A 16835-nucleotide genomic window follows, 5' to 3' on the forward strand; every position below is an offset into this window, starting at 1 on the left:
AAAAATTTTGAGGTGGCATGATGACTAAGACAGCTGAAGTTTCAAATTAAACTCAAGCTTAGTTTTTCTCACCACCTGAGAGTTCATCTCTCAGTGAAGAATAAGTATTTCTAAAATTACACAAAGCTTGAATTTACAGTATAAGAACTCTCAAAAATTAATTATGGCTTTTGTGGTAAAGTGTTTATGCGAGAGCACACTAAAAAGTGTTAATTGGACTTGCATTTCTGATTAGCTGAACATCAGATCTTTAAGTGTTAGTGTGAAAGCATCCATTGTGTAATCCAGAAAAATGCTGTCAAATATGAGAGAAACCTCAAAAATAAAAATTTATTTTTTAAAATTTTTTTCAGCAAGTTGTTTGGGAAACTAAGGAGTTTATTTCCTCTTAGAAAAGCACCATGGTGTACTTTTTGAAAGAACCTACAGTAAAGCAAATGTTCATAGCTACCATTACAGTGGCTTAGTAATTAATACATTAGGATAGGGAGCATTGGACTGGGAGGCAAGAAACCTGGGTTGTGTTGCTGCTTTCACCCCTGATTTGGAGTGTTATATTGGGCAGATGGCTAAGGCTTGCTCTTTCAAACCTGACCTTTAATTTTCGGTGCTCCATTCTTGTGTGCCTAACTTTAGACACCTATTATCTAATTTTCAGAAGTGCTGACTGTCCAGGTCAACAGTTGAAGTCAGGAACTTCAGTTCATCACCTCTGAAAATCAGGCCCTTGGTGTTTAATTTTGAACACCCAAAATTAGAGGTCACTTAAAAAAAAAATGTGGCAGTTAACCTCCTTGTGCCTCAGTTTCACAATCTGTAAAATCCTTCCTGACTTTACAGGTATGTTCAGAGGCTTAATTCATCTGTTTATAGAAACAAACTTAGGAAAGTGCAATGCAAGTCCAAAATGATATTTTTAATTGGTCTGATTCAGATCTTTTGCTTGGGGAGTGAGGTTCATCTAATTAAATCTTAAGCATGAACATGGAGTGTGCTCATGTTCAATTTAAGAAGGAAAGGGGGAGTGAATGAAGGAAGTGTAGTGCTAGAGGATTTGGTAGTTGAATAGCTCACCAGAGGGTGTCTCCCTAGTCAATGGAAATAATTTAATGATCTGGAGAAGAAGGTTCTAATCAGTAGACTAGAACCAATGTAGCCACTTAGGATGATGCTGTAAAGAGTGGCATGTCTCAGAATAAGAGTAATATAGTTATTCAGCTAATATATGTGTAATAACATGGACTGTGTTTTAAATTGATTCAAGTTAGCGAAAGCTGTGATTAAATAAAAACATTATACTGCCACCTGATATCTGACTAATAATGAGATTTTAAACATTACTGAGGTTTATATACATTTAACACAATATTGCAGCAGTCATCTGGAATTAACATCTGTAACTGACTAATAGATAATTCTGAATTCTATATTGTCAGTTGGCAAGGAAAAAATCTTGCATGCTTTTTCCTAAATGCTTTTAGAAAGTGGATGGAATTTTATTTTAATTTCAGTCATGGTCTGCTGAATTCATGCTTTGAGGTAAACTAAATGATCATTTTTACTGTAAATTCCCTGGTAGCTATTACAGTGATCTTAAGTATACTGATGATGAAAAAATCATCTTAGTTCATTGCATTGCTTATTTGACAGGGATGTTTGTATATCTTAGTATACAATTGTTGTACGGAGAATGAAATACCATCACAAGGAGACAGACTTGCAGCTTTCATTTAAGCAAAAAGATTTATCAGATGTGAAAAATAATCTTCCATGGGTTTAATAGGCATTTAACATGCACAGACAAGAACTGAAACTGGTTTGATTTTGGTACTAGTTTGGGACTGTGATAGGTTGTAGTAAAGATTTTCTTTTACAATGGATTAAATAGTATTACATATGCACTTTTAATAGTTTACCAGGAATGGCTGGAAGGAAGCTGAACGAATTGAACAAGTTAGCATAATGTGGAAAGCATCATACGGCGACAACACACAACAATAGAAAATTGTCCATTTCACGTGATAAAAAGATAACTGCTCATTTTAGTGGAAAGCACTGTATTCTGCATCCCTTTTACTTTCATTGATGTATTCCCCAGTAATTCATTACAAAATATTAGGTTAAACTTGCTGACATTGAGACAGATATATGAGTGTGCGTAATACACTTCCATGGGAGTGGCTGCAGCTCTGTTACTTGGCACATTTAGAAATCAGAATGAAGAAAGAACTAGAAAATGTATTGGATCGTTGTCCTTTAGAAAAGGAAAGGACAAGACAGGCTAATAGGTCATTTTTATCTTTAATGTATATGAATTTTTTGAGAAGTGTAAATACAAAGAGTGGATTTGCTACTTCTACTGTAAATGCTGTGTGGGTAGTCATGGCTAAATGTTACAGCAGAAAGAACTCACTGCCAGTGGGAGCTTTGTGCACAGATGTCCTATGTGATTAGGTATGCGATATGTTAGATATTAATCCTTCATTTAAAATAGATGCATTCTCATTATTTATTGGTCATTGCTTCTAATTTCATGAAGTTTTAAAAGAATCTGTTAAACTATGAGGATATAGTAAGCCCTTTGCTTCTCTCAAGATGGCAGCCTGCCTTCTCTGATCAGCACCTAGAACAGGGTGTGCAGAACGAATAGAAACTGTATTCTGTTCTGGACCTGTGTATATGTCCTTAAAGAATATGATGTAGTCAATTCATGAATATCTCATCAGCTTACAAGATATTAAAATAACTTTTCATTGCTGCAAGAAAAATGGTGCAGACGTTACTCATGTAAAACTCTCATTGACTTCGGGCAGTTTTCCCTTGGTAAAAATTGCAGGATTTGGTTCTGTCTATTTAGAGTGTCTTTTTAAAACCTTCAACAATGTTACTGCTTGTAACCACACTTTGATGTTAGTTACATTCCATTCAGAAGCAAAATAGACACTGTTTCCCTCAGATGGTTTTGTACTGTTCAGTTACTTCATTTGTTTAAAATTGCATTCCTTCATTTTACTATATGTTGTTTTCCTTCACCAAGGTAATGTATATTTACACCTCTTTATATCTTTACTAATTTATTTAATATATAGATATAATTTGAGTTTTGTAATGCATAAATTTGTTTTGTAATGAATTAATTTGACAATGGCAAAGAATATATCAATTGTGTTATCCTTTATAGAATTTCTCTACCTCATTGTCACTTTGCTTGTAGTGGGGTTTTAGAATCATGGATCAGATTTCCTTGTCAAAAGAAGAAACTCTGAGGATCTCTTTTTCATTCTGAATAAACTGAGTATTTGTTACCCTTAAAGTATATGTTGCCCTTAAATAACATTTAAAAAGTTGCCATACCTGCCATTACAAACAGAGCAGCTGCTTGCAGGGGAATTTTTCTCTTATTGACAGAATTTGTAGCTGCCTTTTTGAATGGAGGCACAACGTTCTTGAATGTTCTACAGTACTGTGATTAAGCTTCCCTTTCACAAGTCCAGATTCTGCCCCCCTTATTCACAATGAAAAGTTACTTACACAGTCCCATTGAACTGCTGTGAAAGAAGGTATTACTCAGTATAAGGGAAATAGGGTTGGTTCCTGAATGTGTGGTGTCTCTGAACTTGGAGGCATTTTTTATTTCATTAACATTGAATCCTGATTTCTAAAATCAAATCCTTTTTCTGAACTAACTTTATACTTTCTGATTTAGGTTCAACATAAAAGTGCAATTGCAGATTGTAGCAAGCTTCATGCTCACTGGTGTTTCCGGAGGTGCAAAGTATGCCCAAAACGGACAACTTTTTGGCCGCTTTAAGCTCACTGAAACGCTTTCTGAAGACACTTTGGCTGGACGGCTGGTGATGACCAAAGTCAATGCTGTTTATTTATTGCCAGTCACTAAAGAGAAGTCAGTACAAACCCAAGGAACCAAAGAGAAGGTTTATGAAGCAGCTATTGAAGAGAAAACAAAGGATTATATCTTCTTGAGAGTATCCAGGGAATGCTGTGAAGAACTTAATCTTCGAGCAGATTGTGAAATGCAGGTATGTTTGAATGGAAGATTCTTGCTATAGGAGCAATTTTTGCTGCTTTTTCCCTCCTAACGTAATTACATGCCAAAGGACTAGAAAGATATTAATAAGAATTTTTTATTCCTTGTTATATGCAGAAAATCTAGAAAGGAGAAGTTCAGTTTAAAATTTTATGTTTAAATTTGATTTTTATATGTAATAGAATAAATATTTTAAAACTGATAGAGTAAAAATATATTTTGATGAGACTCGTTTCTGATATAACTTGTTTTGATATGGTTAAGCATCCTGTGCAAATCTTAGCTTGTCTCTCTCCATGTTTTCAAGGATACAGGTTGAGAGCTAATAAGAGGTTTTTGAACTCCAGTTCAAACACTAAGCCATTTTTGTGCCAGAGTATGGACTTTTGTTCTGCAGAGCCTCTAGCTTCATCTTTATTGTTATGGGTTTGTGTCTGTGGTGGGGCATAGGTGTTCTTTCCACTTTTGACACCTCCCTGCGATATTTCTCTATTCTTGTTTTCTTGATAGCTCTGCTGCCTTTTGCCTGTCTGGTCACTTTCCCTTTCTCTGCAGTCTCTCCTCGTGGCCCCTGGGCTTTGTATTGTCTGGTTTTTGAGTATGTGTCAGTGTGGATCTCTTTGTAGATGCACATGTGACACTTGGATTTTGTTTTTACTAGCAATGTCTGTTGGGGCCATGCATGTGCCTTTTGCCTCTTTGTGTTAGGGCATAAAGGGTGTGACCCTACTTCAGTTCCCCCTTATTATCTGGGGCAGCGAGGTAGAATCCAGCAGGTGCAACCTACTGCTCTCTTCAGAGACCCGTAACTGGTCTTTCAGCCTATTTGGCTATCTTATCTTCACTATTTATCATGAAGCATGTTCCTTAAAAAAAACAAACAAAAAAATTGTGGAAAATTTGACTCCTAGGTACAGTGGGGCAAGGTGAGGCAAGGCACTTCGTGCCAACTGCTAACCTTATAGTGCAGTCTAAACCCTCTGTGAAGGATTGCAGGCCTTGAACCTGGGCCCATGGGTCCCCAGGTAATGGTCAGACCATGGCTGCCACTCAGCAGCTCTTCTGAACCAGTGGAGAAGGGGGCTAGCGAAGCTCTAGCTCACAAAGAGCCCCACCCATGAAGAGGCACAGGAAGTTGTCTGACCTGGTTCTTGCTTTCCTTATCCCAGACCCCTGTTTATTTCCGGGACCTGTTTTTCTGCCTTGCTCCAGATTCCTGCTCCTATACCCTACCCATGATGATGGCTTTGGCTTATGATAAATAGCGGGGAAACCTTTGCTGAAAGAATATATTCATCTAAATAAGAGGTTCTTGACATGGGCTGCCCAGCATAGTGTGGACTCAGTCCAGGCTTCGATGCATCAGAACATCAGCTACTTATTACACTTAAAACAGACCAGCCTCTTGTTCAGCTCTATTAAGGTTTAGCTTTCAGTCTCAGCCTGTCATCAGTCTGTACAATCATGCTTAGTCTTTTCTCATCCCATGGTGTCAAAATTTCTCAATGGGCTATTAACATACATACTCACTGGGCAGAGAAACCTACTCCTGCCTGGGTCCTCATTTGTTCTCCTGAGACTCATGGAGCCTCTCTGTGAGACTGCTCCCTGCACAACCTCTCTCTGAAGACCATCTTCCTGGTATTGTGCTGTGTCATCCATTGGCTACTGTTCCTTTACTGCTGAATATCAAGATGCACTCAACCAGACCTCAAGCAACATCCTCCTCCTGCTTCAGAAATGTGAGAGTTTCCAAGATCTCCAAAGTGATGACATGGAGTAATCCACTGACCTTTGTCAAGCATTATGCATTGGGCTTGGATGTCAGATGTGGGAGAGCAGTACTCGAATGACTATTAGACTGACGTAGCTGAAACTCCTCTTCCCAACATCCTGAGGGGATACAACTTGCCCCTTGCCTATAGCAGGTTCCAAACTGACACATTTTCTAAGAAGAATGAGCGGTTACTTATCCTACAGTAACCGTGTTCTTCGAGGTGTTGCAACCAGTGTGAATCCCATGATCTGCCCTCCATCCAAGCTGCCATGGGCTTTGACTTGTGAGGGAACTGTTGGAGCTACTCTGCCCTTTATCACCTTGTGTGAAAGTATGGGAAGGCACATGCGTGCGGCCCCGACAGACACCAATATTCTAGAAAACAAATCTGATCCTATCTGCATGTGTTATGTATGCACATGTAGAAGGATCCACACCGACGGCAATAGCTCAAAGAATTGCTTACTGTCTGGTAAATTACCATTCTTTCTCTTCCTGACTGATAATTCGCCGTAGAGGCTGGCCTTTGGGATGCGCCCATCATTCATTCGGCACACATGCCCAAGCCAGCGCAGGCGTCTCTGTTTGAGTAATGTTTGGATGCTGAGTATGCTGGCCTGTTTGAGCACCTCAGTGTTGATGACTCTTTCCCTTCAGGAAATTCAAAAGATTTGATGAAAGCAACACATATGAAAGCTGTTGAGCGTCTTTTCCTGGTGAGATTATAAGGTCCCTGTCTCACTCCCCTACAAAAGTGCGCTGATAACCTATGCACGGTACACACAGATCTTTGTGAGTTCTGTCAGTTTGTCGTTTTGCCATACTCTCTTGCAGTCTAGACATTGTTGTGGCGGCTTTTCCAATACGGATGTTGAGTTCTGTTTCAAATGAAAGGTTGACTGTGATAGTGGACCCCATGTATGTGAACTTGTTCACCTCTTCAAATTCATAGTTGTTGATCTTGATGGAGGGTGCTTCCTCCACTCCTTGCCACATTGTGTCAGTCTTTTTTAGGCTTATACTAAGCCCAGTGTCTTGGTAGGCTTTGCAGAAACTGTCCATTAGGTGAAGAAATTATTTAGTTGAATAACAGAAACCAAAATGAAAATGCAGATAGATGTCTGTGTAAGAGGGAGACTATTATTTTCCCTAGCCCAGGTGTCTTTAATGGGGGAATCCTGTCACAAAGTTAAGATTTACAGCACCATTGCCAAGACAAACAGTATTGGAGATAGGGTCAGTACTTTGTTTACTCTGCAATTGGCATGAAATGGACCGAAATAGAAGGCTTGGCCTTAAATTGTATTGTGGGGTTTATGGACAAGATAGTTCAGGTAATGTAAATACATCCTGCTCTAGAATATGGAAGAATAAACTCTAGTTGACAAAAATCAAATAATTCCCCCCTCCCTGTGTCTCCCTGGTGGAGATAAGGGGATTGACCCTGCTACCTAACAGAAATAATTGCAAATTGAGGCCACTGAAATTGATTGAAATAAATCCATTTTTGCGGAGGGCATGTCACCTTCCATTCACTTTGTTTTGTGAAACATATGCAAGAATCTTAATGTCTTCATTTAACCTGGATAATTAGTCTACAAGACTTGTATCATACTGAGTGCGGTTAATGATTGTTTTCTTAAAACAATAATTAAAGCTACTAACTGACTCTATCTGTAAACTTCACTGGAATAGAAAATAAGTTGGGGCTTTTAGTAACTTTGACTTATTTTTTTTCTTTTAAAACTTCTTATGAAACTCTCAGGTAGGGTGAGCTGTTCAGGTCTGTCATTTTAGGATTCCAATATCTTAGAATGAGAATTGGGTCCTACAGTTACTCATAAAGAAGTGTAATGCTGTGTAAATCTGTTAGAGAACGAATGGTCAAATCCTAACGCTTTTTATATAGTTTTTAATTAGTCCTAATTTTCAGTGAGAATTCTTCAGTGCAAGGACTGATTGACAACTGAATGAAAAATTAATAGGGAACTCAGGATCTGATTCCATATATTTTGGACACACACTGGATTCACCGAAGTCAATAGGAGTTTTGCCATTAACTTCAAATGAGCCAGGATTTCATGTTTCATTTTAAATGTTGGCCAAATCTGTCTTATTGCTATGGTCTTTGGATAAAGTGTATAGTTTGGTTCCTATCTCTTCCAGTAATCCATGGTAAAAAAATCTCCTTGATCATGCATTTTTCCTGGTGCCCTGCTTCTAAGGTAATGGAGGCTTTTTAATATGTTTGCAGTTTTGATTTTATCAAGTGCATCCTTTACAGAGGTGCAATGGAAATAACTATTGTCCAGGGTGAACTGCTCTTTTTTCTTGATCTCTGCTCCTTTTGGTGCCCGGCCATCTGTAGGCTACGTCAGGACAATTTTCTTTAGTGGCCCACACGGTCCTATGTCATTTTCTGTTAACTGGGAGTGGAACTATAGTTCTGTTCCCACTGTTCTCTTGTTTTGGAATGAAGAAAGATAATGCAGGTAATATACCACTTCTTCCCAGATGGTATCAGTCAGTACTTCACAAAATAGCATATCTAACAGAATGAGTTAATCCGAATTAGGCAAAAAACCTCTACATTTATTGTAAGGTATAATGGCGAAGTACATACAGTTAGTAAGAGATGTTTAACACTAACTCAGATTCCTAGAAAGGGCTGTTATAGGGACATTGCCAACATAAAATCACATTTCTGTCTGAAAATTGTGTAGGTACTACAGCTAAGTGAACACGTAAGATGACTGTAACTGAAAGTAGTAGTAAAAAAAGACTCTTTCTGTTTGTTTACTTTGTTCATTTGACAGCACTTCGCGCATAGTCAGCTTAGCTGTTTTTCCATTAAAAGCACTAGCCTTGCACTGGCAGAGCCTTGTTCCTGTGTAACCCCAATTGCACAGGGAGAAGATAAACTCCTGTGATATTTTTATTAAAAGATAAAAAAAAAAAAAATTCAGGGCAAACTGTTTGAAGGGAACTCCACTGAAACATGAATTTTTAAAAACTAGTCAGTTGTTAAAATTTAACTTGACATTGCCTCTTTAATATTACAGAAGCTTTTTAGGGACCAATGAATTGTAACCTCTCTTCATGCATTGCTGACATCTCTCATACTCTTTAGAGATCATGAAGGGAGTGGTATAGCTTAGTGGTTAGAGCAGAGGCCTCGGATCCAGGAATCTTAGAATCTTTTTCTTCCTCTGCCACTGACTCACTGTGTAGTGTTGGTCAGGACACTTAAGATGGGAATTTCAAAGGAGTTTATTGAGCTAGGCACCAATGCCCCATTTTCCCATATGGAATCTGTGCTTAGGGTTTAAGAATGCTACCATAAAGGATAAGGTTATGCCCACTCTATGTGAAGGTGAGGGGAAAGGAGAACAACAGGCAGTACTGAACCTCAGGGGGTGGGGTCTAGGACTTTGGCTGCTGATGCTGAGTAGACTGTGGGGAGAGATGGCTGTGAGGACCTGAGTTGGAGAACAACGGATGATGGGAGTGAGGATTTTGGAAGACTGGGTCTGATGGATGCTGGTAATGGTTTGGAGGAAGAGCAGTGAAAAGGCTGTGGGGCTCAGGGGTCCTGGTACAGTGAAGATGAGACAGAGTTGGAGGAGCAGGGCCTGTGGAAGACTAACTTACTCTAAGGAGGAACTCCAGTAAATCACATGGTTTCCCTTCTGAGGTATGTGGTTGTTGCACTGCAGCGTGCTGCTTGGAGGCACATTGTGCTTAAGCATTCTGTGATCTTACCTAGGCCTTCCCGCTCTTTCCTCTTCTCGCACTGATGAAAAAACTAGCAGAGCAGGCTTTGCACTTCTGTGTGCTGAGCAAGAGCAGTATGTCACCCATCCAGGGGAGAAACGCATTTCCCTCTCCCCACAGTGCTAGCATCAAAGCATGGCATGCTTCCTTGCCTCTGTCTCAGCCATGTGGTGTTCAGAGAGGAAGTCTATACACTAATAACTAGAGAGGGAATGATCTGACAAATTATGATGCAAGATCACTGAGAAGGAAAGAACATGTCAAGGCAGAAGCATGAGTTGTGCACTAAAAGTATATGTGTCCTTTTCATTGTGTGTCTGATGTGTTTCAATACAAATATTAAATAACACCCTAGTTAAATCATACCAAGTTCCTCCGAGGCTGTCTAGAGCATAGTTCCTGTACACTTCGTTATGAGATTTATCCAGTGACTGGTTCAGAAAATAACGTAAACATCCCCCAGAATAGTGCAACATCCAAATATTTATATTACTATTTGTGAAATGTATGTTAAAATTAAAACTATATTAAATGTATATTTGTAAATGTAAAATGTATATAATATATAGCATTTGGTAGGCTCCCATCTTAAACTAACCAGGGCTCTGGAAAAAGAGATTCCTTATTCAAGTAACTTCTGAAAATCTTTTTTTTTTTTTAAGTCGTTGCGTTTGCCTTGCTTAGTGAAATCCATAGTGAATGCTACGTAGCTTTAATATCACCTTTATCTCTGTTTAGATGGTTGGCTTTAGATTTTTGCATACAAATAAACAATAGGGATGAATATTACAAGTCTTTATATTGATTTTTAAGAGGTTTCCAACTTTTGGGCCAAATTCAGCTCTAGTGTAAGTAGGCACTGCTCTATTGCCCTTAGTAGACTTACACCACTAAAACCAGGGTTGGATTTGGCTTTTTTAGTGAATATTGGTATTGTTCGTGTTACTATTCACATATTGCCCTACAAGAATGTAGTGCTCAACAGATTCAACAGATTCCAGCCCCAATGAGCTTTCATTGTTAAGAGCGTAAGCTTGCATGCCCTAAATTGGAGTAATTGAAACGTTGACAGTTGAGTTTGCAAGATTGAGCCCTAAATTTATGAAGCAATTGCTAACACTGGGATATAACAGCTAGTGAAGGATGAGGGTTACAGCAGTAAGGTCACACTGTACTGTTAGTTGCTGATGCCTGCATTAGAAAAGTTCTGAGGTTTGGTTTTGATTGGGTTTTTATTCCACATGAGAGAGAATGTTATTAATTCAGAGGAATGATCAGCCATTTTTTTTAGTGCTCAAATTGCTGTTTTGATTGTCACAAAGGATTTTTAATGTAACAATTAGGAGGGTTTTTTACTTAGTATATTAAGACTTTTAGATTCCATGTTATCTTAATTGAACACGACGTTATCGTCTCAATTTCTGGTACTTCTTTATTTTTAGAATTTTCAGTTTGGGCTTTTGAGAAACTTCCAGCAAAGACAGATTTTTAAGAATGCCATCGGATTGATTGATGCCAGTTGAACTGCCTGGCTGTTAACCAGGTGTAACAATATTTACCATTTGATAGCAGGGAGATTAAGCAATAGGATGGTCAAATATTATTGAGTTGTTAGAGCAGGAGTTGAGAGTTAATAGATCTGGGACCAAATTTTCTAGTGTAGTTGCATGGGTATAAATTTAGAGTGACTCCATTGACCTCTGTGGAATTTCTCCAGGTTTACACTGGGGTAAGCTCGAAGTTTGTCCACTAATTTCTGTTTTCAACTCTGTTGCAGACTGTGCTGTCTTGAGCAAGTCACCTCTCAGTCCCTCTGTTTTCCCATCTATAAAATGGGGAAGGTAGTACTGTCACGGAGTGTGGGGGGAGACTAGGTCCGGCACCTCCGGCTTCCTGCGATTCACCATGACTCTCAGCCAGCCAGTAAAACAGAAGGTTTATTTAGACGACAGGAACACAGTCCAAAACAGGTCTTACCGGTACAGACAACAGAACCCCCTTTAGTTAGGTCCATCTGGGGCCCCCAGGGAGTCCACAGCCCTGTTGGTTGAGGCGCCCCTCTCCATTTCCCAGCCAGTTCCATACTGAAACTCCCTCCAGCCTCTCACTCAGCCTCCCCCCGGCTCCTCCGCCAGCCTTTGTCCTTTTTCCAGTTTCGGGGCAGAGGTGTTACCTGGCCTCCAACCCCCCTCCTGGGTTCTCAGGTTACATGCTCAGGTATGCTCCCTTCCCCAATGCAGGCCGTCCCAGCAAAACTCCCCTGCAACCTTCCCAGGTCAATACTCCCCACTCAGCATTCACATAACACATCAAGAACTTTCCTACTTTGTCACAAGTACTTAACCCACTTTTGTAAAGTGCTTTCAGCTCCTTGAATGAAGGTTTCCATAGAAGTACAAGTGTTGTTAGTGCATATTCCAATGAGTGTGTTTCTTGAGGAGTGCCCTTCTGTACAGGTTGAAATATGTTGACCATCAGTGCTGTCATGTTGGCCAACACGCACACATCTTGTAGTAAACCCCCATGAATGCTCTTATTGTCAAATCACTAAATGCTAACCAAAGTTGCCCTACAGTGATTACATGGCAATTTGCTTGTTACTATACTATGAAAAGCTGTGCTTCCACATTGAGTAACAATCACAGCAACTATGGATTTATTTGTTCTCTTCTATTAGTGTGGTTTTGTGTCAAATTATTTCTATAGATTTCTATTTTAATCAAGATTTAATTCTTGTGTTCAATATTTTCATCAGGGCCATTTGTTTCTGGAGAGATTAATAAATGTAAAATTAAAGCTATGTAGATTATAGTTTGAGTGGATCATTTTCATGAATTGTTTCCTCTTAACAGTGACTTTTATCCATTTCTGTAATTTAAAATTTATCTCTTTATCTTTGCTTCTTTAGTAATGCAATTGGATAAATTCATTTTACCATTCATAGCTTAATTCTGGGTTTAATCACGGATGCCAACATGCTATGCTACCATTTCTGGCTTTGTACCAATATTTTGTTGTCATCATTCTTTATTTATTAAAATGAAAACACCAGTAATTGGAAAGAAAGAACATGATTATATTAGTATGCAACTAATCTCAGAAATCCATCTTTGCAAAGATTGTGAGGTATCTTGGAAGTCTTCGTAGTACAATGCAGTCAACAAGTTCATACTTTGAGAATGATTGATTGGGTACAGAGAGTATTTGGGTTTTGCCTCTCTTGGGAATATGTCATATAGGGCCATCTACTGGTCCATGAAAATTTCTGACCAGGTCAAAGTGCCAGAGTAGGTTTCTGTAACCTGTTTTTCAGCTTCTGTTTTCAAACACAGTTTAAAAATATGCTTCTGAGTTCTGCAAGAGATTACTCAATTATTTCTAAAAGTATGATGAAATCCTTTCATAGTAGTCAAACACACAAATTATACTACAAAGAAATCATCTGTTTCTCTGTGATTGTTCAGAATGGGCTTAAGCAAGTTAACTTTATTATTAATCTTTTGATCCCATTATGCTTGCTTGAGTTTTTCTGAAGTTCAGTATAATTTGTTGAAAGATAAAATTGAAGTAAAAAGAGTCCTCTTAATTAAATATTTTCTGGTACATCTATTCATTCATTCATTTTGTACTGTAGGTTGAACTTCAGTTTCAGTTAAATCGCTTACCCCTCTGTGAAATGCATTATGCCTTGGACAGGATCAAGGACAACAGTATTTTGTTTCCAGATGTCCGCATGACTCCCACCATACCCTGGAGCCCCAACAGGTACAAAAATACAAACACTTGCATATCAAAGCTGGTATGTTAATTCTGTTTTGAATTCCTTATAACTGATGACTCAGATACACTTCCTGTTTAAGGGTACATCTTTGTGCTTCATGAATGTTGAAGGTGGTTCAGGGAAGGGAGTTGAACTGCTTTAAACAGAAAATGAAAACAGACTCTTGTAGGATTATGACTGGTAGATCACTTTTCCCTGTTCTTCTCAAAGCAGACATGTACTGCAATTACATCATAGCTTTAGAAGACTGAAGCATATTATTATTATTTCCTATTTCTTTAGCCCTCTGCTATAAGTGTGGATAGTGCTTTATAGAGAAATAAAAGTACAGGTTCCTGTCCCAAGGGACTTACAATATACAGGCCTAAACTTGCAAATTTGCACTTGCATGAGTAGTCCTATAAACTTGATAATGGCACTACTTATGTGAGTTTTCAGGATCAGGCCCAGAGTTAGATGTGGCACTGCAGTGTCTGGCCAACAAAGATGTGATAGTAAGTATGGGAAGCAACAGCACCGCACTACCAAACTGTTGTGAGATCTTCTGTGTCCTCATTTTGTTGGTTGCTTTTCTGAAATGTAAAATCTGTAGATTGTATTAATAGTTCTGAGGAAGCCAAATCTGGCACAAGTGCAGGAGTGGTAGAGTCAAGGTCAGAATGGGAATGATAACTGAAAGAAGAGACTTTTATGCAGGGACCTGATGGTGGCAAGAGTGAAGCTTTGTGGCTCATAGACTTTAAAGCCGGAAGGGACCATCTTGATCTTCTAGTCTCATGATTACACCTTGCAGACCACAGAACCTTGCCCACCCACTCCTGTAGTAGACCCATAACCTCTCGCTGAGTTACTGAAGTCCTCAAATCATGATTTAAAGACTTGAAGGTACAGAGAATCCACCATTTACACTAGTTTAAACCTGAAAGCGACTTGCGCCCCATTCGGCAGAGGAAGGCAAAACCCCCCCAGGGACTCTGCCAATCTGACCTGGGGGAAAATTCCTTCCCAACCCCAGATATGGTGGTCAATTGGACCCTGAGCACAGGACCAAAGGATTATGGTAGATATTCTAGGTGTAGGGGGAGAAGTGAAAAAAGTCATGAAGTTACTCTAGTGAGACTGAGACCTGGGAAGTGATGAGGCATGCCAAATTGATAGTATTCAGCATGAACAGGAGAGTTGTTGTTCAGAACCTTGAAGGCGAGAATGAAGAATGTGATTGTGATGGAGAGTAGATCAGAAGCTCGCCCAGGGATTCAAGGGAAGGACGTGGCCAGAACATTAGGCAAAGAAGATGATGTTAGTTGCAGCCTTTGGATAAACTGGAATGCAGTAATGTGAAGAATGTGGAAACCAGAGAAGACAGTGGGTGGCTGTAGTAGCACAGGTAAGAGATGATTGGTGCAGAGACCAAGGCTTTAGTTATAGAGATAGAAAGGGATGGATTTTGGAGCGAGCCTGCTACAAAGCCTACTAAATTCAAGGGAATCTTTCCATTGACTTCAACTGAGTTTTGGTTCACGCCCATAAAGAACAGAAAGGGTTTAGCAACAAGCCTGGGTGTGAGAGAAGAGGATAGAGAAAAGGCAGAAATGTAATTCAGATAAAATTTTACGTTTTCCATATTTTTTGTTAAGAATCTTTGTGCTGTCTGTAACAGAAACTAAATTACTGTTCTGCTCTTAAGTTAGTCTTTATATTGCTAGTATGCACATGATTTAATTACGTTTAACAAATTTGCTATAAGTAAATATTGGAAACATTATTGATGTCAAGAAGCTGTCTGTCATCAAGCGCTGTGTAAATTAGTTCTACCAATAAAACAATATCTATGCAGCACAATGTGAATTTTATATTCAGAACATAATAATAAAATATTTCATTCAGAATGTATATTTGTTTCATTTTGTTGTAAAAATCATCATCAGCAGCAGAGTGACCTGACTGCCTGATAAGAATTCCAAACTTATGATTCTAATACAGCACAGCTCCTGACTCAGGGTTTATGAACGGTCTCCCACTTAAAATGATATTACAGTTTTTGTCCTCTATCTCAGAGATTAAATTTTGTAAACTCTAAAACCAGAGTAGCTGAAGGATAAAGTGTGAAATTAATTAAAAGTGATGTGAAGAAGCATGGGTCTCAAAAAGGCTATTAAATGGACTTTTTGACTAAACATTGATTTGCCAGAGAGAAGTCCATGAATTTTTTGGCAAATAAATGAAGAAAATTAATTTTTGCAAATTAAGGAAAAAAAATCATCACAGTTTTAGGTACCTTTTATAGAAATGTTCTTGTGAAAAAAATTATTATTCCTGAGTGGGAAGAGTGTTAGTATGAATTCATACACAATCATGTTGACACTTTGGTTTTTGGCTTCTTTCCCCAGCACTGCACACTTTCATTGTTTCTTACATTGGAGGACATTTTCAAAGACGTACGTAGGCACTCATTTCTCAGTCAGTAGGAATTCAGTGCTCAACCGCCACTTGTGCCTTTAAAAATCTCTCCCTATAGCTCTGTGGTACATTGGCTCTAAAGCTCCCGTGAGATGGTCAGGGAATGAAACAATGGGATCAGAGTTGAATTTTGAGGGCATGTTGCGCATTGCCACTTACAGATAAGAAGAAAAAAGTCTGCTGTTGCACCTGTACAGTAGGAAAATTTCAAGATATGCTATGCTGTGTGCCACTTAATTGAGCTGGATTACAGTCTCCTTTTTGCATTCAGTCTAAAGAGAGACTTGAATACTGAATTGTTAATGCAGTTTGTAAGATACTATTCTCAAAATATTCTTAAGGTTTCAGGAATTGCTGTAAAATAGCAAATGTTGCATCATATCATTTTCCATCTGATTTGTGACTATTTATTGTTGGTGAAGATACACGAAGCAGAAAGAAAATGGCTCTATTTTTGCATACCAGGCCAGCATACTTCGATAGCATAAATCAGAGCATACTTGTGACATCAGTATTTATAACATGAGAAAATAGTTCTGTATGGTGCGTAATCCATTTTTAGGTACTTGTTACATAGCAAACTTTCGCCTACTGCATTGATTATATGTATGTAAGTGTAATGCTGGAACTTTTCGTTTATCTGTGGAATGGTCATTAAGACTGGCTTTATTTTGAAACATTTTGATTGTTTTTTCTTATTTTCTTAGTTAATTTTTAAGGCTTTTTCCTGTTTTAAAATTACAGTTCAAAGGCTTTATTTTTTCTTTCATCCTAAATAATCCCATGTAATCTTATCCATTTATATCATTCTAAAATACTTTTTCTTGTTAGTGTAATTTTGTTAAGTAGTCCACATTTTTATCAGACTTCTATGATTTCTGTGAGCTGAGTGTTACGGATCTTTATTCAGGGAGGATTTAATTACTTTGGCCTAAATCTTATATAAGTTAGTAGAGTCATGTCAGAGGTGAATTTGGCCCAATATCTTTATCCTT

General features: G+C 38.5%; 1 protein-coding gene across 4 annotated transcripts in view; it reads left to right on the forward strand.

Annotated features, from left to right (window-relative positions):
* Window positions 1-16835, forward strand: part of HELZ (helicase with zinc finger) — a 136548-nt gene that overhangs the window by 43832 nt on the left and 75881 nt on the right. For all 4 annotated transcript variants that reach the window (XM_050920637.1, XM_050920639.1, XM_050920640.1 and 1 more), the window contains 2 exons: window positions 3707-4040; window positions 13234-13364. In XM_050920637.1, coding sequence (XP_050776594.1) covers window positions 3707-4040; window positions 13234-13364 — 465 coding nt within the window. The remainder of the gene's footprint in view (window positions 1-3706; window positions 4041-13233; window positions 13365-16835) is intronic.

This window comes from Gopherus flavomarginatus, chromosome 12 (genome assembly GCF_025201925.1).
Source record: "Gopherus flavomarginatus isolate rGopFla2 chromosome 12, rGopFla2.mat.asm, whole genome shotgun sequence".
NCBI lineage: Eukaryota > Metazoa > Chordata > Testudines > Testudinidae > Gopherus > Gopherus flavomarginatus.